Source organism: Eptesicus fuscus, chromosome 20 (assembly GCF_027574615.1).
Source record: "Eptesicus fuscus isolate TK198812 chromosome 20, DD_ASM_mEF_20220401, whole genome shotgun sequence".
In the NCBI taxonomy this organism is placed as follows: Eukaryota; Metazoa; Chordata; class Mammalia; order Chiroptera; family Vespertilionidae; genus Eptesicus; species Eptesicus fuscus.
In genome coordinates this window covers 44491909-44518642 of record NC_072492.1, presented here as the reverse complement: position 1 = coordinate 44518642, position 26734 = coordinate 44491909, and the positions used below count along the sequence as shown (strand labels likewise).

The 26734-nt window shown below is 37.5% G+C and overlaps 1 protein-coding gene across 1 annotated transcript in view; it reads left to right on the top strand.

Annotated features, from left to right (window-relative positions):
- Positions 1–1522: 1522 nt before the first annotated feature.
- ABCA9 (ATP binding cassette subfamily A member 9) overlaps positions 1523–26734 on the top strand; it is a 43197-nt gene continuing 17985 nt past the window's right edge. The window contains exons 1-22 of the mRNA XM_054709497.1: positions 1523–1557; positions 2978–3079; positions 5211–5418; positions 7575–7739; positions 9098–9201; positions 9903–10129; positions 11654–11795; positions 12095–12280; positions 12886–13033; positions 13661–13829; positions 14359–14420; positions 15350–15460; positions 15878–16053; positions 16252–16371; positions 16589–16727; positions 17492–17582; positions 20123–20262; positions 20787–20906; positions 22343–22541; positions 24028–24194; positions 25103–25236; positions 25622–25759. Coding sequence (XP_054565472.1) covers positions 1552–1557; positions 2978–3079; positions 5211–5418; positions 7575–7739; positions 9098–9201; positions 9903–10129; positions 11654–11795; positions 12095–12280; positions 12886–13033; positions 13661–13829; positions 14359–14420; positions 15350–15460; positions 15878–16053; positions 16252–16371; positions 16589–16727; positions 17492–17582; positions 20123–20262; positions 20787–20906; positions 22343–22541; positions 24028–24194; positions 25103–25236; positions 25622–25759 — 3054 coding nt within the window. The 5' untranslated portion in view covers positions 1523–1551. The remainder of the gene's footprint in view (positions 1558–2977; positions 3080–5210; positions 5419–7574; positions 7740–9097; positions 9202–9902; positions 10130–11653; positions 11796–12094; positions 12281–12885; positions 13034–13660; positions 13830–14358; positions 14421–15349; positions 15461–15877; positions 16054–16251; positions 16372–16588; positions 16728–17491; positions 17583–20122; positions 20263–20786; positions 20907–22342; positions 22542–24027; positions 24195–25102; positions 25237–25621; positions 25760–26734) is intronic.

Sequence of the window (26734 nt, the reverse complement as noted above, 5' to 3'; positions counted from 1 at the left end):
GATATGCCCTCTGCAAATTATGTTGCTCATTCTGGGAAATATACTACTGGTTCTTGGGCTGCACTAAGATGACCATGTGATTAATGACATTCCACCACTGCTAACCAGGTAGAGTGTCATATCTGAATTCTGCTGCTTTTATTAGGTTTGAAGTGATCAGTGAATGGCCATTAGACAGATAGGTCCTGAATTTTTGTGGTTATATAGGTTCTAGACTAGGATTAGCATTAGAATTAGAATGCTCTCTTCAAGCAGCTCTATAAAGAGTTGGCCCACATATTGCAAATGGACCATCAGACCCAATGGTGGGTCTGTGGTAAGCCTGAAAGCTAGTTATCTCTTCCTGCAAGTCTAGGCACTTATGTGGATTAGCCCCAAGGCCAAGGTTGAACCCATAACAAAGGGAATGCGTAATTGTCTTCTACTGACAACAGCAGAGCAACATAGATGCCTGCAAATATGCCTATATTGCCTCGGAGGCATTTCCAGTTCAAGGACCTCCAAGTACAAATTTATCCGATCCCTGTATTTCTTATCAGTTCACCCCTATCCCTGTTGCCACCTCCCACCTCCCCATTCATATGCATGGCTGAATGTGCAAGGCTGAGGTTTATATGCATCACAGACCTGATGATTATTTGGGGTGCTCTTTTCTACTGGCAACAAAACTGGACCATCTATTTTGTAAGAATCGAAGCATGGTATGGGGTTAAATCATATTCTAGTTTTATTGCAAATAGATTTTCTTCAGTGTTCTTCTTTAGTTTTGTCAATTTGGGTAGGTTTCTCTAAGGGAAATTGAGCAAATCGCTTTTTCAATTCCTCCTCAAAGATATTGGGCTGATTTTTTTTCCATTACAAACTGTTTACTTCCTCCTGAACTACTCCATTCCCATCCTGTCAACTTGATTCTTCATAGACTCTTCCTTTTATCCTTTAATTTTAAACATATTATTTTTTATATTTCCTTGTCATTATATTTGATACTTAAAGAGCCATTAGGAAAATATGCATGTCTTCCCACTACTTTGAAAAATTATTTCCATTTTTATTTTTTACAATGCATTTTTTATAATATATACTTTTTGCAATTGAATTTTCTTTCTTTTTTTTTTTTTTGGCTATCACTTCACCAAATACTTTACTTTTTATCTTTTTTTTTTCTCATTTTAGTTATTATTAATCTCATTATTTTCAAATTATGTTTGCATTTTTTTGAAAAATTGGAAAGATTGCAAATTCTCTGTATCATGGAAGATGTTATGGTCTTAATGACTTTAGGGAATTTTTAGTATGATATTTGCTTTTAATTTCTTTTTAACTTTCTTCTTGAATTTCATTATGGTCATTAAATGGAAGATTTAAATTTTTTCTTCTGTTTATTGTAATACAGTTTTCTTTTAAAATAGTATATATTTTCTTTGCCTTTGGGGGTAATCTGCCTTTTTTTATGTTCCAGCATTGGGGGCTTCCGATAACAATTGCGCAAACTGAAGTCTGTGGATAAACACCTGAGTGGATCCCTCCTAGAGCTCCTCACCACCAGTTGGGATGCTGGTAGGCTCTCTGGTCTTGCACGGAAGTGACCCCTGATCCACACACTCCCAAATGAATTTCTACCACAGCACGGCACTTGGTTCAGAGTGAGGGCTCCAGAACTTGACCCTCTGGGTTCAAGCCCTGGTTGTGTCACCCTTAAGCTGTGTGTGGACAGTCACTTTGCCTCTCTGTGCCTTAGCTTCTTCATCTGTAAAATGGGGAGAATAATAAGGTCTATCCCAAAGGTTTACTGTAAGGGTTACACTAATTAATTCTTATAAATGCTTAGAACTACCTGGAATATATAAACCATCATTAGAAGTTAGATAATATTATTTTCTTTCCAATATCCTATGTTTAAACTACTTCCAATCTCTTTTTGTTCCAGCCTTAATGAACAATCTGAAATTCTCTGAAATTTCACGAAAATTTTTTATCTAACTGCTTTTGGATTTTGTTGCTGTTGGCCTTGTTGTTTTCTCATTTAATGGTTGGCATGGGACTTTTTTGAATTTTACTTATAAAACGTGGATAAAGACCTAGTTAATCATACTTTTGATTTCATGGCACACAACATGATTGGTTCAAACATAGCCCTTATCTTGTTTTGGTTATTTCCTTAAATTTACAGCTCCCACTTTATACCCAAACTCCCATTTCCACTTCCCACTGCCATAGTAACCTTTGCATTGTACTTGATAGCCATCCTTTAGTTCCTGGATATTCCTGGAAAATGTATACAGCATGAAGTGCTAATTAATATATAATAATTATATATCAAATGCATGTTAATGATATAACTCGCTACATTTTCTTACTTTTAAAAAAATGGCACTAGTTTTTTTTTAAGATCTCTTTATGTTGCTATGTGGATACCAATCCATTGCTCCTGAATCCTACATGCTTTATGGACTATATTGATGAAAATTTGTTTCACAACACCATGCCACCATAGTGTACATTATGAAGAGCATCTTCGTAAAGGTCCCCTTCAGAGCTCCTATGAAAATTTCCTGGGCATTTGTACCCTGCAGCTGAATTGACTGATGGCAGTAGTAAGGAATAGGGAATGAATCACTCAAATGGCTGTGTGAGTCTATACTCCCACCAGCAGTGCATAAAATCCCTGTGTCCCCATTAGAAAGCTGAACAGTGGAAGGTTGTGGGGAAAAAACTTGACTCTCTGAAACTCTCTGATTTTTGTCTAATTTTAATTTTTATGAGGAGTCAATACAAATTATGTCTAATCATTTTTAAAATTATGGTTTCTTTCAACACTGCACATGAACATTCCTTTGTCTCTCTTAGAGCTTTTCACCTCCCTTCTTTGCTACGTAAGCACTTGGAAACAGCTGTTATGATATTTCTTTTCAGCTTGATTGCACAGTGTTCCCTATTTCACACCTTTACATTTACTTCCTAATTTTTAAATAAACAGGTCAGAATGAGCAAGAGGCACATCAGCGTGGGTCAGCAAACATGGGCCCTTCTCTGCAAGAATTTTCTTAAAAAATGGAGGATGAAGAGAGAAACCTTCTTGGTATGATTCAGAGTCTATGTGTTCTCATATGTAGAAGATGAAAAAGTATTTGATCAGGCAGCACAAATACTGTGTCTTCATTATTTAATGTTTCAGGTAGATTCTATTTCTAACAGACTGACTTTTTTTTTAAATTCTGGACTATGCTATTATTTCAAACTAGGGGCCCAGTGCATGGAATTCGTACACGAAATCCTGCATTGAGTGCCTAACCCCCTGGTGGTCAGTGTGCATTGTAGCAACAGGTTGACCCATTTTTCTGGTCGTTCTGCTGTTCAGTCACTGGGCTTTTATTACATAGGATAAGATTCCTTAAAAAATATTATTACTGTATGTCTTAAGGCATTTGAAAAATAATTCATATTTAGAAACTCCATGAAAAATAATGCCACGTCTTTACACTGCAGAGTTAACCATTCTTAGCATCTGAACTCATTTGAAACTCATGAAGGCATAGGTACACAAGTTCAGGGTTAAAGTCAAAGAAACAGGCGACATTTAAACCAGAATTAATCCAGAAATCAGATGAAGTTTTTAAAAAGCATTCAAAAGACAAAGTGTAGCACTTCCAAACAGTTGTATTATGGATACGAATGATGTCAATTGGAAAGAAATAGTGGGTGTATATACAACTAAGAGGGGAAAGAAAGTGCATTTTAAACTTTTGCTTCTATCAGGATAGTATTTATGCTCTTCTAATTATAAGAATGATTAGATGCACTTTATGTAGAAAATTCAGTAAATTTAGAAAAACATACTAAATACATTAAAAATCACTCATAAAAATATCCATAGATTAAGGGAAGATATATTAATATTTGATCTTATAGACATTGTGTGTGTGTATGTGTGTGTTCTTTCAACCAATATGTATTGAATACTTCAATTGGCAAGAATAAGGTCTATAAAATCCCTGCATGGAGTAGAGCTCACATGAATATAAAAGTTAAATGCTACTCTAGATAGGTATTTTGCTATCATCATTTTAATTACATATATAAGCATTGTATCTGTTAATTTATCTATCTGACTAGATAGGTTAGGATAGATATAGGCCAACACACATAGCTGAAATAAGAACATATGGTGAATATTGTCTTTTAAGGGACATGTGTTTAGAATTAAAACTAAATATTAAAGTGTGTTCTTAACACAGGACTTCACATGCATTCTGTTGCATCTCCAATTCCAGAATATTGTCGCAAAGACAAAGACTTTTAAAATCTGTCTTTATGAGCAATATTTTGGAACTATCTTTTTCCACATAGAGGTAGCAGAAGATAAAAATATGACCTTGCTCCTGTTGATGGCTGGTTCTCTATTTTATGCCACTAACATTTCTTTATCATTGTCACTTGGGTTTCCACATGATTATAAATCATTAAGCCATTCATGAAGCAATCTAGCCTTTAAAACTTGCACTGAAGTATGATAAACTTAGTTTCTCATTTATAATTGGAACCTGGTATACAAATATATGCACCAGTGGGGTCCCTCAGCCTGGCCTGTGGGATCGGGCTGAAACCGGCTCTTCAAAATCCCCTGAGGAGTTCCAGATTGTGAGAGGATGCAGGCCAGGCCAAGGGACGCTACTGGTGCATGATCGGGGCCAGGGAGGGATGTGGGAGGTTGGCCAGCTGGGGAGGGGCTGAGAGAGGGCTTCAGGGCATGTTCTGCCTCTCACTCAGTCCTGATCAGCCAGATCCAAGCAGCAAGCTAACCTACCAGTTGGAGAGTCTGCCCCCTAGTGGTCAGTGCATGTCATAGCGATTGGTCAACAGGTAGACTGTCTACCCCCTGGTAGTCAGTGCACAACATAGGGAACAGTTGAGTGGCCTTAGCATATCATTAGCATATTACGCTTTGATTGGTTGAAGGGATGACCGGACACTTAGCATATTGGGCTTTTATTTTATAGGATGGATGCTACAACTCCATCTTGATAGATGATGTGCACATTTCAAAACGAGCAGATTAGAGGACAAGAAATTTGGGAGAGTTCAAGACTGGAAGAGAGTAAAAATGGAATCTAAGCTACATAAAAAAATTAAGTGTTTAAATTTGTTTGGGAATGATCTATCTGTGGTTGAATAGCTACTGATTTGCTCCATATTCTCTCATTGATGTGCAGGAATGGTTTTTCTCATTGCTCCTGGTGTTATTTGCATACCTGTTTTCTTCCACTATACATTACACTGATAACTTTCCTCAGATACCGGCAATATATCTGGGACGTGTAGATCATTTTAATGATTCTGATTATGTTATTGCATTTGCACCTGAATCCAAAACTACCTGGGAGATCATGAACAAAGTAGCTTCAGCCCCATTTATGAAAGGTATGTGCTCTAGAAATTCAGGATGAATTTCTTGTTGGCAAAATACACAAATTCATTTTGAAATTCCTTTGGTAAACTGTGTTAAATGTTTAAGTTTCTAGATTTAATTCACAACATTAATGCATATTCCTTTCTGATATCAAGGAGATTTTCTTACTGTATTTACTAGCCTCCTCTACTAGGAAATTTTATGTTAAGAGGGTTTTCCTTTTTATAGTCCATATTAAAATGAGGTAGTCCAGGGTTATTCAAATGTATGTTTCCGAGAAGATTCTGTAAAGATTGACCAATGGTGACAGCATGGTTTTTTAATCTCTTGAAATGCATAAAAATTGAGAGAAACATTAGACAGCAAAACCAAGAAACCATGACAATATTCACAACAAAATAGATGCAAAGGTGTTTTCTTGAGCCTCCAGATATAAGTGAACAGGGAAGAAGCCCTAACAGCCACAAGGCTTGCTGTAAGGTATCTAATGGGCCCAAGAAGAGAATGAGAACCCCTTAAGAAAGAGCCAGTAACCACTGCAAAGAGAGGGCCAATTTGAGAATGATCAAAACCATTAGTAATTGGATTGGTGCTGTAGTTTTAGAATGTTATTCTGAGGCTGTTATGTATGTCATGTGGGATATACCAAATAGGTAATTATGGAATAATCTAATTCTCTTATTCCCAAGTCCTTGAAACATAGGAGTCTTGGTATGGGAAGAAAGGAGATGCAGAGATCTGGGACAGGAAATTTACAGGGGGAGGAATCTTGACCTTCCAGAAAGTTAGGAAACCTTTGAGAGCAAGTAGATTGTGTCAGAAAAACTCAGCAGTCAACTTCAAGAGACCCCCCTCCTGGGTCAAAGCTGGCATATGTTAAGCTTCAACAAGAATAAGCACAATGATTTGAAACTCATCCAGTGTATATTTAAATGCATGCTTTCATCGTAATGTTAAAAGAAAAAAAAATGTTTGCCCTTGGAAGATGATAGGAAATCAGTTGTTAGGAACATTTGCAAATAATGGGGAAATACCAGCATTTATCCTATGTGAACTGTACTATTGGATAACCAAACAGATGCTGGAAAGTACTATTTTATAAACATGTTCTACTAGTAAATGAAAAACAAATGATGGAAATAGAACATCATCATTTTGAAATTTCTAGTGGATCTGGGCACTGAGTGTCAATGGCTGCTCATATCACAAAAAGCAAGACACTCAGCAGTTATGACACTAATGAAAGAATACACCACCACCTGTAGCCTGGCCCTAAGGATTGGACCTGGGTCTAATTAAATCTCTGGTCCAGCTGCCAGATGGCAGGAAGTACAGAGGACAGTGGAACATGTTGCATTATAACAGGCGTTTGCATTCAACAGATTCTAGACAGTGGGTTAAATGGCCTGGGTTTGGTCCATAAAAGGCACTCATTTACATTACATATTTTAGAATAAACAAAGTCTCTTGGGAAAACACTACCCATATTGAACAATTTTATGCTGCCTTTGAAGTTTAGCCATATTGACACCATTGTCAAATGGAAATATACAGGGTGGGATGAAAAGAGGTTTACAGTTGTTTGTATGGAAAATGATACAATCATTAATAATCAATAATACAGGAATGAACTGTGTGTTTTGTGTACTCACAAATGTAAATCTACTTTTGTCTGGCCCCATATATGATAATTATAGAATATATTTATAATTGTAATATATATTTCAACTTTAGACAGGTCTGTATGCACATCAGTTTAAATGTATGCATTGGTATTGCTATTCCAAATTCATCATGCTTTAAAGTATTGGTTAAATACAGGGTGTCCCCAAAAAATGTATACACACTTTGAATAATTATTAATTCCAATGAGTTAAATCTGGAAAGAAAAAGAAAACATCAGTTGAGCTATCAGCTAAAAAGTGTGTGTACCTTTTGGGGGGCCACCCTATATTTCATTTGGAAAGGCACAACCTGTGATAGAAGCGATTGCCACACAGCACTTCTGAGTAGCGTTAGAATCCCCCTACACACACACCACGTGTGAATCTCTCAGTTAGTGAGGAGATGATGTGAATGTAAGGAAGACCTTCACCATGACTGTTTGTGGTGTGCTGTCTTTGGACCACATAGAGAAATTCCTTACCTTTTTCTCTTTCACCCGCAGGAAGGACAATCATGGGGTGGCCTGATGAGGAAAGCATGAATGCATTGGATTTAAACTATTCTATAGATGCAGTGAGAGTCATCTTTAACAATAACTTCTCATATCATTTAAAGTTTTTCTGGGGAGGTAGAATTCCCAAGATGAAGGAACACAGAGACCATTTAGGTAACTTTCCTATTAGAAAAATACTTCTTTTTTTTTTTTTTGCTGTTGTCATTAGTCAAAAGGCAGCATATGTGAGAGCAGAAGTATACACAACATATCCAGACTTTTAATTTCTGAACATAATGAGATTCATTCCTGTTAAAAAAAAAAGCCTGTGTTCTTAAGTATATTGTCTTACTAAGAAATTATATTTGCTATTGCAATTATGCGCTGCTTAACGAGAGGGATACTTTGTGAGAATTGCATCATGAGATGATCTCATTATCGTACAAACATCACAGAGCGCACTCACACAAACCTAAATGGTACAGCCTACTACATGCCTAGGCTGTATGTATAAGGTATAGACTACGACTTGTAACCTGTACAGCATGTTACTATGCAAAACAACATGGGATTAAATCAAGCACAAGAGAAAATGATGCAATCCAAAGATGCGGTAAACATGAGATAGTCTATGAGGCTGCTGTTGGCATAGCCTGGCATACTGCTTTACTGCCAACTTTTTTTATGTAAGTAGAAAGAGTACACTCTAAAATAATGATAAGACATATAGTTAGTAAATACATAAACCAGTAACATGGTCATTTATTGGCATCATCAAGTATTATGGGCTGTACATAGTTGCAGTAGGTTTATTTACAACAGTGCCACCACAAACACTTGAGAAAAGCATAATGTCATAATGGCTACGATGTCTCTAGGCCAGCGATTTTAAGCCTTTTCATCTTATGGTTTACATAAACTACTAAAATTCTGCAGCACACCAAGAAATATATTTTTTGCTGAACTGACAAAAAATAGGTGTCATTTTAATTCACTCACACTGGGAAGCTATTGTTGTGTTGGCGTTGTCATTTTTTCATTTGACAACCTAAGGGAAAAGAGGTCAGTGCCCTGACTAAGTAGTCAGGTCCTAGATTATAAGAATTTTTCAACTTCATTATATGTGTCCCATCATTTACCCAATATAGTAATATGGCACGTGACTGCATTCCTGTGCTAGTCCTAAATAAAATTTCAAGTAAAGGCTCTTGCTCAATGATTACCAAACATTTAAAAAATTTAGTGCTTCTTTGGCACAAGCCACAGAATAGTCTTGGCTCAACAAAATATTCTTGGGTAATGGAGAGAATTATAAGATTGAGTGAAAAATTGTTGAGAACTGATGTTCACATGAACAAAGCATATTCTCTGGGTGTACCCTGCAAACCTTACCTTGCAAAAAGCCCTATCACACACTATGTTATTGTGAACTTGGAGTGCATTTTGGAACATTTGAAGTCTTCATTTTTCCTATCACCAAGATTGCCCCATCCCATCATAACTGTTTATGTTGTGTTCTTCTTTTCCTAAAGCTCATTGTCAACCATCATATGAAAAAGTCACCTGTGAAGGTTCACTGTTCTGGAAGAAAGGCTTTATAGCTTTTCAAGCTGCCATTAATGCCGCTATCATAGAAGTGAGTATTAAGTTAAAGAGACAAATGGCATTGTAAGTTCAATTTTGTTGGATGGTTATCTTATGGATTGTCCTATCTTATCATGTAATTGATTTATTCACTTCATTCATTGGGTACAATGTACTGGACAAGTACTGTGCAGTCATGAGCCACGGTGGACTACGATGTTTGGATAGTTGTGTCACTAGACGATGGGACCACTGTTGTATATACAGTCTGTCATTGACCAACATGTATTGTTGCAGTGCATGACTGTATATAAACCATTACACTAAGCACTGAGGATCAGGAAATAAGTAGAACACAGTTACTTTTCTCCAGGGATACTGAATAGTAGGGGGAGAGAAATGGATATATGGTTCATAGTAAGAGTTTAGATTCTGTCATGAGATTATAAATGGTGTACTAGGCAAACAATGAAACAAGATACTCTGAAATATCAGAGAGGACCTACTAATTGGAAATGACATTTCAGCTGAGACTTTGAGATTGAGTAGAATTTTGTCTAGTGAAGATGGTGGGAAGATGTTCTAAGGAACCAAGACAAAAACTGGAGGGTGGCAGGAATTACCTGGGGACAGATCGTGATAGGCATATGCATTGAAATGTGGAATGCACATGATTTCATATCATTGAGAGGAAATGCATGAGGTTACAGTTAGCTTCATAATAACAATGTGTTCATTGATATCTTTCTTTAGATCACAACAAATCACTCGGTGATGGAAGAGCTCATGTCAGTCACTGGTTTAAATATGAAGATATTATCTTTTGTTGCCCAAGCAGGGGTTGGGACTGATATTTTCATTTTCTTCTGCATTATTTCTTTTTCTACGTTCATCTACTATGTATCAGTCAATGTTGCCAAAGAAAGACAATACATTAAGTCATTGATGACCATGATGGGGCTTCGAGAGTCAGCATTCTGGTAATTACATGGCTACAGTCTGTCACGTAGCATACATAAGCAGAGGTAGTTGTTTGGACTCCCTGGACCTATAAAGTATATTTAAACTTGATGGCTTCCATAAAGTAGTGTACGATAAATAAGTGAGGTAGATGGACTTATGGCTTGGTAAATGATACTCTTCATACTTCAATGAATTAAAGTCTAATTCTATAGATTGCTGAAACCCAAATCACTAACCAATACATATGATGACTCTTGGTCACTAGTTACAATATATGGGGGTGGATGTATGCATGTGTGCGTGTGTGTGTACACATATATACATACATATGTGAGGTTTCTAATGTTTGATGAAATATATGTTTGGATGATTGATTTTGACTCCACATTGAGTGAATTCTTACTTTTATGACACTGAAGGCAATAACACATACACACACACGCGTTTCGTTCTTTAAGCACAAAGCTTTCTTTGGTGGAGGTATACACAGTGGTGAGAACAGGCTTGGGAGGTGGGAAGCCATGAGTCATCTCCATCTGAGCATTACCACCTTGACCAAGTTACTTAATCTCTTTAAATCTTGGTTTTCTCTTCTGTTAAACATTGATAATAATATCTATCTCTTATTGGTCATGAAGATTAAACAGGAAATGTACTTAAAGTGGAATTAAGAAAAATTAAACACAGAATATTAGGTAGCACTCAGTATTGGGAAGTAGTACATACTGAGAGATGTAAGTTAAGGAACCAATTAGCAACAAAATTTTTAATGAGTTTAGCCAAACAAATGAATTGTTATTGGAACCCAACCACACTCATCATTTGCACATTTTTAAAAAATATATTTTTATTGATTTCAGAGAGGAAGGGAGAGGAGAGAGAGAAATAGAAACATCAATGATGAGAGGGAATCATTGATCGGCTGCCTCCTGCACATTGGAATGAGCCCGTAACCCAGGCATGTGCTCTTGACCATGTGCCCTTGACCGGAATTGAACCTGGGACCCTTTGGTCCACAGGCCGACACTCTATCCACTGAACCAAACCGGTTAGGGCTGCACATTGTTCAATGACTGCTCTTGTGCTCTGAAGGCAGTGTTGAGTAGTTGCAAGAGAGACCAAATGGTCTGAAAAGTCTAAAATATTTACTATCTGGCTCTTCAGAGACAAAGTTTGCTGCTGCTTCATCTACTTTTGGCCCATGATATTTATACAATTACTTTACTGAAAGAAGTAGTCTAGAACTGACAAATCCTCATAAATGTTTTCCCTGAAACCTCTCCCAATTACTCTCACTTTTTACCACCCAGTTTCCTTCTTATTTTGCAATTAGCTGCCTGTATTATTTGTTTACTTGTTTATTGCCTACCATCCCCTGTAGAATATGGACTTCAGGAGCAGAGAAATTTTCTGATGTATTAGCTGTTGTATTCCCTGTACTCTTGCTGTATGATGAGCTTCACAAATCATTTGCTGAGCCCATGAATGAGTCCAGTGATGGAGTAGCAGCACTCTGAACTGACGTTTCTTTTCTCTGCAAGGCTCTCCTGGAGTGTGATGTACGCTGGCTTCGTCTTTATTATGGCGATTCTGATGGCTCTTGTTGTAAAATCTACCCATGCTGTCGTCTTCACTAGCTTTGTGGTGGTCTTCATGCTCATTCTCCTCTATGGCTTGTCTTTGGTGAGTCAATGAATTTAATCAACTTCTCTCTTTATCTCTCTCTCTCTCCTTCCCTCCCTCCCTCCCTCTCTCCCCCTCCCTCCTTCTCCTTTTTCTCAGGGAAACCTACCCATTATTTATCATTAATTCTGATCACACCTGTTCTTTTCTGTTTGCAGTATTTGAGTATTTACATGAGACAGTAGCTAGGAGTGGGGAGGGAATAGACAAAATATCATACTATGAAATTCTGTCCGTTAGTATGCCACTGATGATTCTCAGAGAAGTATATACTACCTGAAGTGTTTCTCTTCTCTCAGATAACTTTAGCTTTCATGATGAGCGTCCTGGTAAAGAAACCATTCCTTACCGGCCTTGTCGTCTTTCTGCTCACGGTCGTATGGGGGAGCCTGGGTTTCACTGCATTGTACAGGCATCTCCCTGCCTTTTTGGAATGGACCTTATGTCTTCTTAGCCCCTTTGCTTTCACTGTTGGGATGGCCCAGGTAAGAGCTGATGTAACTACTCCATTTTCTACAAAATATTTAAAACAGATTGCCTCTGAATAATTCATGCTTCAGGTGCTAAACATTAAAATTCCCATCTACGTTGGTAAAGATACATGCAGAAGGTATAGATAGGAGATGTATGTTTTCATTTTTCTCTCTCAGCACAGTTCGTTTTCTTTTAAGTCCCTAAGTGCAGTCTAATACTCCATTACTAATGCGGTTCTGCTTTTACTTTTAATGGGCTGACCCATTGAAGATGTATCTAATTTAATGTTCAAGAAATATGGCCAGAATTTGAAAACCAGGAATTCCATGGAAATACATTTTTACTTTTTGATGGGCCAATTTAAATGAAACTGAGCCTCCTCTCAGAAAATTAATTCTAGTTAATTTGGCATCTATATTTATGCCTAGCCTGCGGGGATTGGGCCAAAACCAGCTCTCTGACATCCCCCGACAAGTCCCGGATTGCAAGAGGGCACAGGCCAGGCCGAGGGACCCCACTAGTGTACAAATCCATGCACCAGGCCTCTAATAAAACAATAATAATTCTTGATGCTCCGTTTATCCTTTTAATAGTCTATGTATTTTTTTTTTTTTAGCTTATACATTTGGACTATGATGTGAATGCTAACACCCATTTGGACTCTTCAAGCAACCCAAACCTAATAATAGCTACTTGTTTCATGTTGGTTTTTGATACTTTTCTCTATTTGGCATTGACATTATATTTTGACAAAGTTTTGCCCAGTAAGTAGATTCATGATTGTGACTCAACACAATTTCATTCATGGTCTATACTTTGTTCAAGAATAAAAAGTATATCATTAGTAATATTAATATTGGTTACATATTGAAATGATAATATTTAGGATACAGTGGGTTAAATAATATCTATGGTGTATTGACTATAAATTAGCAAACATTTTTTTTCAAGACTTTAAAAATAAGCCTAATGGTATTCTGCCCTGTGTTTATAGAATAACTTCCTAAGATCTTGTTCTACCATAACACTTTAGATTGTTTCTTTTAAGAAAGAGACACTTGCGCTCGGCCAGTGTGGCTCAGTGGTTGAGTGTTGACCTATGAATGAGGAGGGCACACGCCAGGGTTGCAGGCTCAATTCCCAGTAGGGGGTGTACAGGAGGCAGCCGATCAGTGATTCTCTCTCATCATTGATGTTTTCATCTCTCCCTCTCCCTTCCCCTCTGAAATCAATAAAAACATTTTTTTAAAACACAGACACTTGTAAGCGATGAAGGATAATTATATTATTAGTGCACGTATCAGAACTAGATGAAGAATGCTACTGCTATGGTGACTGCACTCCTTAAAGTGGTGCCTGACCCAATATTTAATTGCCTCTCTTTCATGTAGCTGAATATGGACATCAACATTCTCCCTGGTTTTTCCTGAAACCCTCTTTTTGGTTTCAACACCAAAGAGCTGACCACATGGCCCTTGAGAATGAAATAGATTCAGATTCTTCATCTAATGACTCTTTTGAACCAGTGTCTCCAGAATTCCATGGGAAAGAAGCCATCAGGTAAAGAAAAAACTACCTGGAGATGCAAATGAAACACCTGTCAGAGACCAGAGATCTATCAGGCAAAACCCAGATATGACAAAGATTTTCTTCAATGTCCTTCTCGTACCCACATATGTCCAGGCTGTTATCCTCAGGAAGGGCTACCCTCTTTCTTGATAACATTTTGTTTTCTTACATTGTCAGCATTTACGTTTACTAATATCTATGGTTTAGCAACAACCATCCATGAATAAATAGTATTCATATTTCCATCCTCTTCATTATCTCTTTTCCATTGTTCATGCTTTGCTCTCTTTCTCTGTCAGCTGTCTTTGTGACAGACACTGTCACCATCTCCCTGGTTATTTTCACCCCCTTTTCTCTGTGATTTACTCTGTCCCTTTCCTCTTTGCTTCCTGGTGAATACAATGAGAAGGAAGAGGCTGGTGAGGCAGAAAGGGGAAAGAGACCCTCCAGTGAGTAGATGTCTCAACTGTCTGTCCACCTCCACCATTTCTTTACAACATTTTCATCTTTTTTTTTCCAGAATAAAAAATCTTAAAAAAGAATATAAAAAAGGAAAGCATGAAAAAGTAGAAGCGTTGAAAGGTAATAAATATCTACACTAATAAAAGAGAAACATGCAAATTGACCGTCCCTCCCCATGCCCACCAGCCAATCAGGAGTGAGTATGCAAATTAACCCAACAAAGATGGCAGTTAATTTGCATACGCAGGCGAGAAGTGAAGACTGAAGACAGTGTAGAAGGAAGCCAAGCACTGCAGAAGGGAGCAAAGTGGTGGAGAAGGGAGCAAGGCAGCGGAGAAGGGAGGGAGCGAGGCAGTGGAGACGGGAGGGAGCGAAGCAGCAGAGATGGGAGGGAGGCAGCGGAGAAGGGAACAAAGCCCGCCTCGGCATGCTTTGCTCCCTTCTCAGCTTCGCTCTGGCCGCAGGAAGCCCTATTCTTGCAGGAATAGGCCTGAGGAAGGCCTATTCTTGCAGGAATCTTCCTGCAACGGGCCTCTAGTCATATATAACAGGCAGGTTGGTTTCAATACTGTATCTCAACTGTGATACTGTCTTGGCAGATGAAGAACAGATAGTCCAGCTCTCATGATGCTCCTTTGTTCAAACCCAGTATGTTTCCTTCCAAGTAAATGAAAAACCACATAACAATTTCAGAACGTCAGATGCACCCTTGATATCCTATAGGTTTGAGAGATACGTGATAGGCTCATGCTAGTTTATTTTCAGCTCACCATATTCTCTAATCCGAAAGCTATCTTCATTGTAGTCAGCCCATCTTTAAAGACAAAACTGCTTTGATCTCCAAGATTGTTAATCATAAAATAATATATTATGGTAATATTACACCTATAAAATGTATATCATAGATACCATTTTAAAGAAAGGAATTTGGGGATGGATTTTGACTATTGCTAGCCAAATATACCCATATTATAAGAACTTATAAAAATTTCAGAGAATGTAAAGTTACTATGTAGGCTCTGAGTATAATTTTTTAAAAATAATTTCAGGTCTGGTATTTGACATATATGAAGGCCAGATCACTGCACTCCTTGGTCACAGTGGAGCTGGGAAAACGACCTTGTTAAACATACTCAGTGGATTGTCGGAACCAACATCAGGTGAGAAGACAATTATATAATGACAATAACATGGGCAAATGAATTAACTGTGCATTTTTATTAGTTAATTTCAATAGTAGTTTCATTAACTACTAGTCACACTCAGGTATTTAAAAGTTTTAGAAGTTTCTTCAAGTTATTCTTGTATAGATTCATGTTCTCTTTATTTAGGAAAATCTTTTTGGTTCAAATATTTCCTGGTAAGTAGCTTTATGCTTATGAATTGGCACCCAGCTGGATCAGATATCTTACGAACATTAGATTTTCAATTAGTCAATAGTGTATTCCCTATAGGTAGGCCCAATATCTTTAAAGGACTCTAGTAATTGAAACACATTGCTTTTTATTTAAAAATATCTTACATAAAGCAAGCATGCAACATTACCCTGATGTTAACTGTCTACCTTTAACTTTTAGGTTCGGTCGCCATCTACAATCACTCACTTTCGGAAACAGCTGACTTGGAGACTGTCAGCAGGCTCACTGGAGTCTGCCCCCAATCCAATGTGCAATTCAGTTTCCTGACAGTGAGGGAAAATCTCAGGCTCTTTGCCAAAATAAAAGGAATCCAGCCACAGGAAGTGGAAGGAGAGGTAGATTCCTTGTTAAATGTCATGCAGCCATGAGGATGAAATCGTTTACCTAGGAAATTCTAAATGCACTTGTGTGACTTCTACCCAGTTCACCCTCTAAAGGGCAAAAAGGCCCCTTATAAGGAACAGAAAAATGATACTGTTTTTTTTTAAATAACCATTCTGGATTTTGGACCAAATATCCTTTCTTTGGTTTAGGTACAACGAGTTTTACGGGACTTGGAAATGGAAAATATTCAAGACATTCTTGCTCAAAATTTAAGCGGTGGACAAAAAAGGAGACTAACTTTTGGAATTGCCATTTTAGGAGATCCTCAGGTAAATCGAACTAAAATTACTGGTAAAATCAGATTGAGGGCTGAGAAACTATTATATTCGGTCAGACTTAATTTGTAAATGCTAAAAGCAAGAGAGCAGTTACAATGGAAAATTAAGTACTGAGCTCTGTCTCCAAATACATATACTAGTCTGTTGCTTTTTTAACGAAATTTTGCCTGGAAGGGGAGATGATTTTATGTGCTTTTGTGCTGTGCAGATTTTGCTACTGGACGAACCAACCGCTGGATCAGATCCTCTCTCAAGGCACCGTGTGTGGAACCTTCTTAAAGAGAGGAAGTCAGACAGAGTCATCCTCTTCAGCACCCAGTTCATGGATGAGGCTGACATCCTGGCCGGTGAGTTGGTTTCTTGCATGTACCTTAGTGAGAAATCAGAGACACATGTGGAATATGTATAGATTCATTCCAACACAGTTAGTTGCCATGGTGTGACTGCCATGAGAATCTTTCACCCATTTGAGCACCCGCATCCCCGAGTACATTGTGCCATGGAAGTGCTCTGAGCCTATTGCATTGGTTGTAAAATATATAGCTGTTCCCAAAGATATATTATGCTTTGCCCTGGCCAGTGGTTAGAGTGCCGGCCTGTGCACCAAAGAGTCGCAGGTTCGATTCCTGGTTAAGGGAACATACCAGGGTGTGGGTTCTCTCCTCATCCCCTGGTTGGGGTGCATGCAGGAGACAATTAGTCGATGTGTCTCTCACAGCGATGATTCTCTCTCTCTCCACACCCCCTCCCTCCCTCCCTCCCTCCCACTGTCTTAAAAGCAATGGAAAAAATATTCTCAGGTGAGGATTAACAGCAACAAAAAAGATATATTATGCTTTATTCAATATGAATGTCATTTCGCTTGAAACGGATCCTTTCGATGTATAATTTTTTTCTAAATATACCAGAGAATAAAATAACATGTCATTTTAGTTATTGTATGACAAAGAAAGTGGCTTACATATGATCAGGATTCGAATGCATCTGTTTTAGTGGGTCATGCTTCTAAAATACGTTGCTTATTAATGAATTCGTTTCTTTTATATTAATAGTGAAAATACAGCACCTTAATGCAAGTTGTTTATTTTTTTTTTTTGCTTTTAATACTTAGACCGAAAGGTGTTTATATCTAATGGGAAGCTGAGGTGCGCAGGCTCTTCTCTCTTCCTGAAGAAGAAATGGGGCATCGGCTACCATTTAAGGTACGACCTCACTGTTGGAGACAGGTTAGCAGATGTTGGAAAAGCTGAGGGCAGGTGATACCACTACTGAGCATGTTCAAGTAGACTGCACAACTGGTGTGTTCATTTCAAGAGATCTGTGTTAGAACTATGCCACGGGACTCTTTTTCTTAGCTAGAGTAAAGGATATGAGGGGTTGCAGACATGAAGGCTATAAGGATGATTAAACGACGTTTAAATAAAATTTTTGGAAAATATTTTCACAACACTTTGTTTGCTAGAAGAAATATATTGATATTCCAGTCCTTTCTCTTATCATATTTTGTTGCTTATTTGGGTTTATTGTGACAGTTTCAATAGCCTCTTCTCAGTTCCCCATGAGTGTCTGTCAGTTAATAAGTATTGGCTATGTTTTAGGTACTTGCTAAGATATTGACATTTGGAATGCCCATATAATCATATTTAAACCTCCAGATAACGTTAAGATGGTATTATTATTCTCCTTTGACATGTCAGAGAGTTTTAATAATCGGCCCAACTCACTTAAAAGTGGTAGAATCTTGGACCAAGATTACAGGTGTAATATGAATCACCCCCTGTACTCCCACTAAAATATTAACGTTTCTCAAAAATAATTAAAGTCACTTAATCTCCAGTGGTTCAATGAATCCTCCCATTATTTGCTCCAGGTGTTTGACCTGATCTAGCCTACCATTCCATCGTGATTGCTTGGTACTACCTGATTGAATCTCTGCCTTCCAACTAAAAGGAGCCACCCACTGTTCTCTGGGGGTGTTCCATAGTGCTGTGTTTTATCTGTGCTTGAGATAGGACAGTGGTGGGCAAACCACGGCTCACGAGCCACATACGGCTCTTTGGCCCCTTGAGCGTGACTCTTCCACAAAATACCACATGTGGGTGCGCACGTACAGTGCGATTGAAACTTCGTGGCTCATGCGCAGAAGTCAGTTTTCGGCCTGGGCGAGTCTATTTTGAAGAAGTGGCATTAGAACACTCAAGGGGCCAAAGAGCTGCATGTGGCTCGCGAGCCGCGGTTTGCTGACCACTGAGACAGGACATCTGTTTAACATGTCATCCTCCAACCCCTTCAAACCACGTTCTAATCGTATCCATTCTTGAAGGTCATTTCTGAGTGTTTTCTTCTTGAAAAACACCCATTCTTCAGGAACCCTGAAAGCATTACTTTGAATTGTTGCCTTAGGCAGCTTAATTAATTTACTTGATTCTCAGTAACTTCATTTATGGAGTAGCAGCAATAATACCTGCTTTGCATTTAAGACTAAAGATATTGAACGAATGAGTAATTGACAATGTGCAAAGCACTTATTTGAATTAACTCAACTTCCTTCTCCCTCGCTTATTTTATAATATGCTTTACATTATGTTTATATTATATCATATTATATATATATATTATATTTTGTTATGGGCTCTTTTAGAGAAGGTTCGGTATTCTTTTTTAAAATATATTTTTATTGATTTCAGAGAGGAAGGGAGAGGGAGAGAGAGATAGAAACATCAATGATGAGAGAGAATCATTGATCAGCTGCCTCCAGCACACCATCTACTGGGGATCAAGCCCGTAACCCAGGCATGTGCCCTTGACCAAAATCGAACCCGGGACCCTTCAGGCTGCAGGCCAATGCTCTATCCACTGAGCAAAACCAGCTAGGGCTGTATTCTTATTTGGTATCTTAGAGAGTGCTTAGCAAAGGGCCTTGTAAACACAAAATAGCTTTTTGTAAAATGGATTTTTTTAGGTTCATGTCATCAAAGTCAATTGTGATACCCTCGTCATTCTATAGCCTCAGTGTAATTCAATGCATGTAACTAATAATGGGCTTGCTCCAATCCAATGATTTCATGAAGAACTTTGTCTGTTCTCATAACCAAACAGACCAGCTTCAACTTGAATACATTTTGGACCAAGAAAGATCACATCAGCTAACATATTGAGGGATTTCCTTAGTGCAAGGCCCTGTGCTATCTCATACCTATTCTGTTTAGTTCTGTATTTTGAGATCCTTTGAGAGGTTAGTATTGTTCAGTCTCACAGATGAGAAAACTGATGCTCAGGGACACTAGACCTGCGTTCTGGAACAAGGATCAGCAATAAAACCATGTTCTTAAGGACTATACATGGTACCTCTGTTTTTGTTTTTCCCATGTTCAAGTGCTAGTTTTTGCAGAACTCATACTTTACTGCAAAGGGAGAATTCAAAGTTGAGTTATTGAACAGGTGGAAACAAAATTAGGCATTACCTTCCACCTCACCCCAGCCAAGGTCTAGCCAAATATCTCTTTTCTCCAAATAATAATCCTTGAGTCACCTTCTCTATTTCTAACATCCCTTACACTAGTTCTCCTGCCATATGGTACAGATTATACAGCTTGGACTATATTGGTATTTTTATGTCTCACTTCTTTCATTAGGTTATACATGTTTTGTCTCATTAATGAAAGGACGAGTGCATACTACAATTGTTTGTAGAGATAGTGTTTGAGAAAAATAATTTAAATTTATTCTTTTTAAACGTTAGTTTGCATTTGAATGAAATGTGTGATCCAGACAATATAACATCGCTTGTTAAACAGCACATCCCTGATGCCAAATTAACAGCACAAAGTGAAGAAAAGCTTGTATATATTTTGCCTTTGGAAAGGACAAGCAAATTCCCAGGTAACAGAATGCAGAAACCACAGAGTGGTTTATATTGATGTCACAATAACCTTAGTTCTCTTGCATTTGTTATTATATTGCCTAACAATTAAGCCTAACATGAAAGCTTAAATTTTGATTTTCTAGAAAATATTTCTTAAATAATGGGGATTTCAACATATAAATTTTGGGTTGACACAATCTATCCATAATACTCTTCATAATCTAACAGTTTAATATGTTAAAACACATTAAATAAAATATAACTTATTTCAAAATTCCTCACATATGTAGTTTTCTAAGAATAAAAAAAATAACTGTTTAAAATTGTGTACTGTTTATATTTACTGTTTAAAAATGTAAAATTGAAGACATGGAAATGTACATATTGTATAGACTATTTTATGAATAAGGGAAAGTCTATATCATAACTTTGCTTCTGATTAATGCATTGTATTCCACATGAGTTTTCTATTTTTTAAAACGTTATTATCAATCTCATTACAAATCATATTCTTTTCATGCATTTTTGTGTCTACCTTTAGACCTTTACAGGGATCTTGATAGATGTTCTTACCAAGGCATTGAGAATTACGGTGTTTCCATGACAACTTTGAATGAGGTGTTCTTGAAACTAGAAGGAAAGTCAGCTATTGATGAATCAGGTAAAAAAAAAAAAGAAATTATATTTCTGTGCAGTATTTTATCTTGAAAATATACTTTGAATGATGAAATGATATGCTTTTGGAGTGTAATGATTTAGTCTTGTCTTGGGAAAATGTAGAACAGATAGAAATGTATTTTTGTTTCCTATCCCCTTCTCTCAATGCTGGCTTCCCACCTTGAATATCCTGTGTTTGTACCATGCATTTTTTAAAGCATGTGAAATACAGCAGTGCATAAGACTGAATCCTCATGGAGCAGACAATATTTATTATTATTATATTTATTATTATGTACATAATATAATATTGTATAAGAGCTATCGAGATAAGAAGTTAGAGTTGTAGATCGACAGTTGCTTTTTTTGTAGTATTTTGATTACATCATTCCAGTGTCTTCAGGGTTCCATTGTTACTGTTGAAATTTTTTTCTGTCAGTCTAATTGTCATCCTTGGGTAGTGTTCTGCCTGTTCTCTCTAATGATTCTAAGGTAGTCCCTTGTTTCCGGTTTACTATCTGTGTCTACTCTTTATTGCACTTTTTCATTTTCTGTTTTATTCCTGATTGATCAAGTGGGGTTTTATGTTTTATCCTTTTTGAAGTTATACACTAGGTATCTTTTCTTAGTGGTTGGTTACACTTACCTTTTAATGTTCATCTAGCTTTCTGAAAGTCTAGAGTTGATCAATTTCTCTAAGCTCTTCTTCTAAAAGATGTAACTTTTATCTTATTTTCAACCATGGCTATATTAAAAAATCTTGTCTCTACCAATTTCATATTCCCAGAGGGTAAAGGGGAGGGTTCTATCTATATTAACTTTTCCAGCTGAGTCAAAAATACTAAAATAGTTTATCTGTTGCCATGAATAGACTCTTCTTCTTGGCTAAATATAAGTTTCTTTTCATTGATTTCTCTAGACTAAGTCCTTTAAAGCTGTAGACACAGAACTTTTTTTCTTCAGAAAATACAAATTTTTCTTTTATTATATCATATTTTTTTCTTCTTGTAGTGTATCTTTTTTTTTTTTTTCTTCATTCCCATTTCTGTAGTAGTTGCTCAAATAAAACCATGAGTTAGATTACTTGTATCTTTGTCCAAGACTCTCTACTCTGACACCATGTGGTGAGTAGATAATCTTAGGGAAATTGAAATAAGGCGCATCTAAAATGGCACTTCATAGCCGAAACCGGTTTGGCTCAGTGGATAGAGCGTCGGCCTGCGGACTCAAGGTTCCCAGGTTCAATTCCAGTCAAGGGCATGTGCCTTGGTTGCGGGCACATCCCCAATAGGGGGTGTGCAAGGGGCAGCTGATCGATGTTTCTAATTCTCTATTTCTCTCTCTTCTTCTCTGTAAAAAATCAATAAAATATATTTTTAATAAAATAAATAAAATAAAATAAAATGGCACTTCATAAATTACTGATTTTACATTTTCTAGATATTGGAATTTGGGCGCAGTTACAAAGTGACAGGACAAAAGATACAGGAGGCCTTGTTGAGCTGGAACAAGTTTTGTCTTCCTTTAATGAGACAAAGAAAGCAGCCAGTGGCATGGCTCTCTGGAGGCAGCAGACCTGTGCAATAGCGAAAGTTCGCTTCCTGAAGCTAAAGAATGAAAAAAAAACTCTGATGACCATGTGAGTACCTGAGGGTTTCAGGTATGCATGGTTGGCACATTCAAAATCAATTCAAGAGAGGAAAAGAAAAACAAACCAATCACGGATAAAATAAATTTTAGCAATTGTGTATAGTCTTTTAAATATAGAAGCCAATTTTTAGTTGCTTAAGTGGGTGTGTAATTAAAACAGAGAAAGTATGGGGGTTTTCTCTTAATTTCACACAGAATCTGCTTTTATCAAAAGCTTGAAGTAGTTTACCTGAAGCATGAATGTTAGCACTTAGGTTCCATCCCAAAGACTTGCCTCTGTGCCAGGCCGCATCTTACCCAAGGCTTCATGTCACTATCTGGAGCCTCTACCGTCCTCTCCAGATTCGTGTTTCTCACTGAGTGATACCTCCTGGCATGAGCTCTGCTCGCCACCCCAGGCACTCATTCATTCCATTGGCTCTCGAGGGTGATTAGAAGCCCAGTAAAAAAGCATAGACCAAAATCGGACAATATTGTCAACCACAGCGTCCAAATAGGGCATTGGAAAAAGAATTTTACATGAGGGAGAATTTGAATTTGATGTAGGAAAATGGAACATTTAGCCAAGGAGGGAAAGCAGGATGGAAATTCAGACAGAGCAGTTCAGAGCGTGGAGATGCATGAGAAGTTCGCAGAACTGTGATTAATTATTAACACAGAGTGTGCAAAAGGTAAAAACAATTTTGATAATATATTACCTAAAGCTAGAGAGTTTGGACTTTGTGACTAATAAGGAGTTTCTGAAGTTTTAGTTTTTAGTTTGAACAGGCAACTGATATCATTAGAACAGAATGTCAAGAAACTTAGCCAGGAAACAGTGCAAATGGTTTGGAAATAGTAGACAGTGGGTACAAGGAAAAGAGCCATTTAGGGCAATGTTGAAAAGAGGTCAGGAGAGAGAGAATTATGGTCCAAACTTGAAAAGTAGAAGAGAGAAGAAGGTGCAAGGCAAGTACTAATGATGATATGATAGACATTTTCAACCATTTGGAAAAGCAAAGTATGGGAGAGAAATGAATATAACATAACTGAACTTTGGAACCTGAGTGGATGAGAAAATGTTGGAACTTGCAGAAATCTGGGAGAGGAAAGGGAAAGTTACAGAGTATAGCAAGTCAGGATGTTGACGATATGCTAGCTTGCAGTGGTTCCCCCCAAAAAAGAAATGCAAGACTGAGTCAGAGCAAAAAAGTGAGCATTGGAGAGGGATATTAAGAGTGATAATCAGCATATTTCCTAGGCTTGAATGACATGTCTAAAGCGGGTAGAGGGCAGCATTTGGAGAGAGAGAAATACCAATGAGAGGTTCATAGGAACCATCTCATCTTAGAAAAAAATAAATGGGGAGGAAAAGCATGATTCACATATGTGGTTAGTGTTTGTAATTTCTATTATAACATCCATTTTCTTCCCACATGTAAAAACATACCTAAGTTGCTCTACATGATTTTCTCTTACCTTTTTCCTTTATGCAGATTACTGCTTTTGGGCATTAGCCTTTTCCCTCAGCTCTTGGAATATCTGTTCTATGAGATATATCGAAAGAGTTATTCATGGGGACTGTCTCCCAGTATGTACTTCCTCTCACCGGGACAGCCACCTCAAGCTCCTCTGACACACTTACTGGTCATCAATAAAACAGGTGAACATGGAGCTCAAATGCAACCTTTCAATGTTGTGCTTATTCAGAGATTCCCAAGACAGCATAAACCATGAAGGAAAAACATATTCTGTATGTTTAATTTAATTTTTTAAGCCTCACCCAAGGATATTTTTTTCCATTACTTTTTTAGAAAGAGTGGAAAGGAGGGGTGGTGGGGGAAGGAGAGAGAAATATTGATGTGAGAGAGGCTCATCAATTGCTTGCCTCCTGCACATGCCCTGACTGGGAATTGAACCCAAGGCCCTTTGGTGCATGGGCTGATGCTCTACACACTGAGAAACACCAGCCGGGCTATTTAGAAAGCACACATGATGCCAATCAGAAAATTAATTTAAAAATGGCAAATAGAGGGTGGAAGAGTTGGTTTTAGGAACACATTTTGCAAGCTTACTTGACCATTGACTTTTCTTCTAGATCTTTTCATAACATTTTTGAAGTACTATGCATTCTTAGGCTCTGGAAAGATAATATATTCCAAATTTCTAAGAAAATAGAAGATTAATATCTTCAAGGATGATAATGATATTCTTAAATAGTATTTTTTCAATTGATTTTTATTGTTGGCACTATTACAGATGTCTCCACCGCCCCCTCCTTTGCCCACCTCCGCCTCACCTCCTTTCCTCACTGTTGTCTGTGTCTGTGGCTTATGCATATTTGTACACAAACAAATTATAAGTAAAATACCTAGCCTCTAGGTAAAGTTAACTTGTCATATCCAGGTATCAGAATGGGTTTTAGTACCACACCATCAATTCTGCCTTTTTAAGGAAATCCTCATGATGATATGCTTTGAGTGACATTATTTAGGTTTTTTAAAAAAATAATGTTATTTGACTTTTGTTTTACTACATTTTTGCTTCTTTTGAACTTTACCTTCTTGGTAGGGAAGAGCATTGAAAACTTTATACATTCACTGAGGCAGCAGAACATAGCTTTGGAAGTGGATGCCTTTGGAATTCGACGTGGTGCCAACGAGCCATCATACAACGGTGCTATCACGGTGTTAGGTGATGACAAGGTATGTTGGGCTCTGATTGCTGCATCTCACCAAAGGTGGAGTTTGAATGTACAATCTGAGGAATACATATTGACCAACGTAAAAGACCAATTGGATATGAGAAGATGGGGTAGTTCTCATTTGTAGAGGTGAAGGTGGACTACAATTAGTTACCCACAGCCTCCATATAACATATCATGGCTGATGTGGTGGCCAGTAAAGACAATATTGTATTTTTTGCAGTATTTGGGGACTTAATCAAATATTAGTGATGGCGGTATTTGTTGTATTCAGTGCTTTAGCCTTATTGTGTTGTCAATACTTTGAGTGATTTTCTATCAGATTCTTGCATTACATTTTGCATTGGCTTTCTGAGGACTCAGAATGCACATTTGTTTTATTTCAGCACCAGAAGTTTTCAATAGCATGCAATACCAAAAGGTTGAATTGCTTCCCTGTCCTCATGGACATCATTAGCAATGGACTACTTGGAGTTTTTAATTCTTCAGAACGCATCCAGACAGACAGAAGCACGTATTTTTCAGTAAGTATAATATTATCTCCCTTATCCTGAACTATAAGAAGTTTTTTTTAAAAAAAAAAAAAAAACCTGAAATGCTGAAAAACCATCATGTTAATTTTTATGAAATTATTGAATAAGTTCATGTTTGTTTGTTTTTTAATATATTTTTATTGATCTCAGAGAGGAAGGGAGAGGGAGAGAGAGATAGAAACGTCAATGATAAGAGAGAATCACTGATTGGCTGCCTCCTGCACACCCCCACTGGGGATAAAGCCCAGGCATATGCTCTGACCAGGAATCGAACCGTGACCTCCTGGTTCATAGGTTTATACTCAACCACTGAGCAACACTGGCCAGGGTCATGTTTTATATACTTACAAGTTACTTACATTCATATATACTGTGTGTGTGTGTGTGTGTGTGTGTGTGTGTGTGTATGTGATATTTAGCAATAATTGTATAACATTTTAAACTTAATCAGATGACTTAGGGTCAGTGGAATAGCAGAAAATACAATTAATTCAGAAAAAGGAATGACTTTTGGTCTTAGATCTGTCACCATTTCTGGTCCTAACCTAAGTAGTAGGACCTGGTTGAAACAGCCAGGGTCACCAAGGCCAGACGCTAGGGCCTCCTTAACAACTTGGCTTCAGCAGGCCTTGGTTCACCAGTCCACACAAAAAAATACAGATGACAAGTTCATCACTGGGGTTTCTTTAGAAGTAAATGAGGCAATGTGAACACCCGGTTCAGTTGGCCAAGTTAGTATAAACATGAGTTATAAAACACGTAGATGCAGGAAGTCATAGGTGCTCAATAAAATGCATCTGTTATCATTACTGCTGTTACTATTACTTTTCTTGGGAATGCATTGTTTCCATTAAAGAGCGTTCAGTTTTGATTAGATTGGAGAACTGACTGAGTTACAACTAGAAGCAGTTCTTGTTTAAAATATAATTTGCCACTAAATTTTAGGAGGGACTAAGAGAAGAGAGA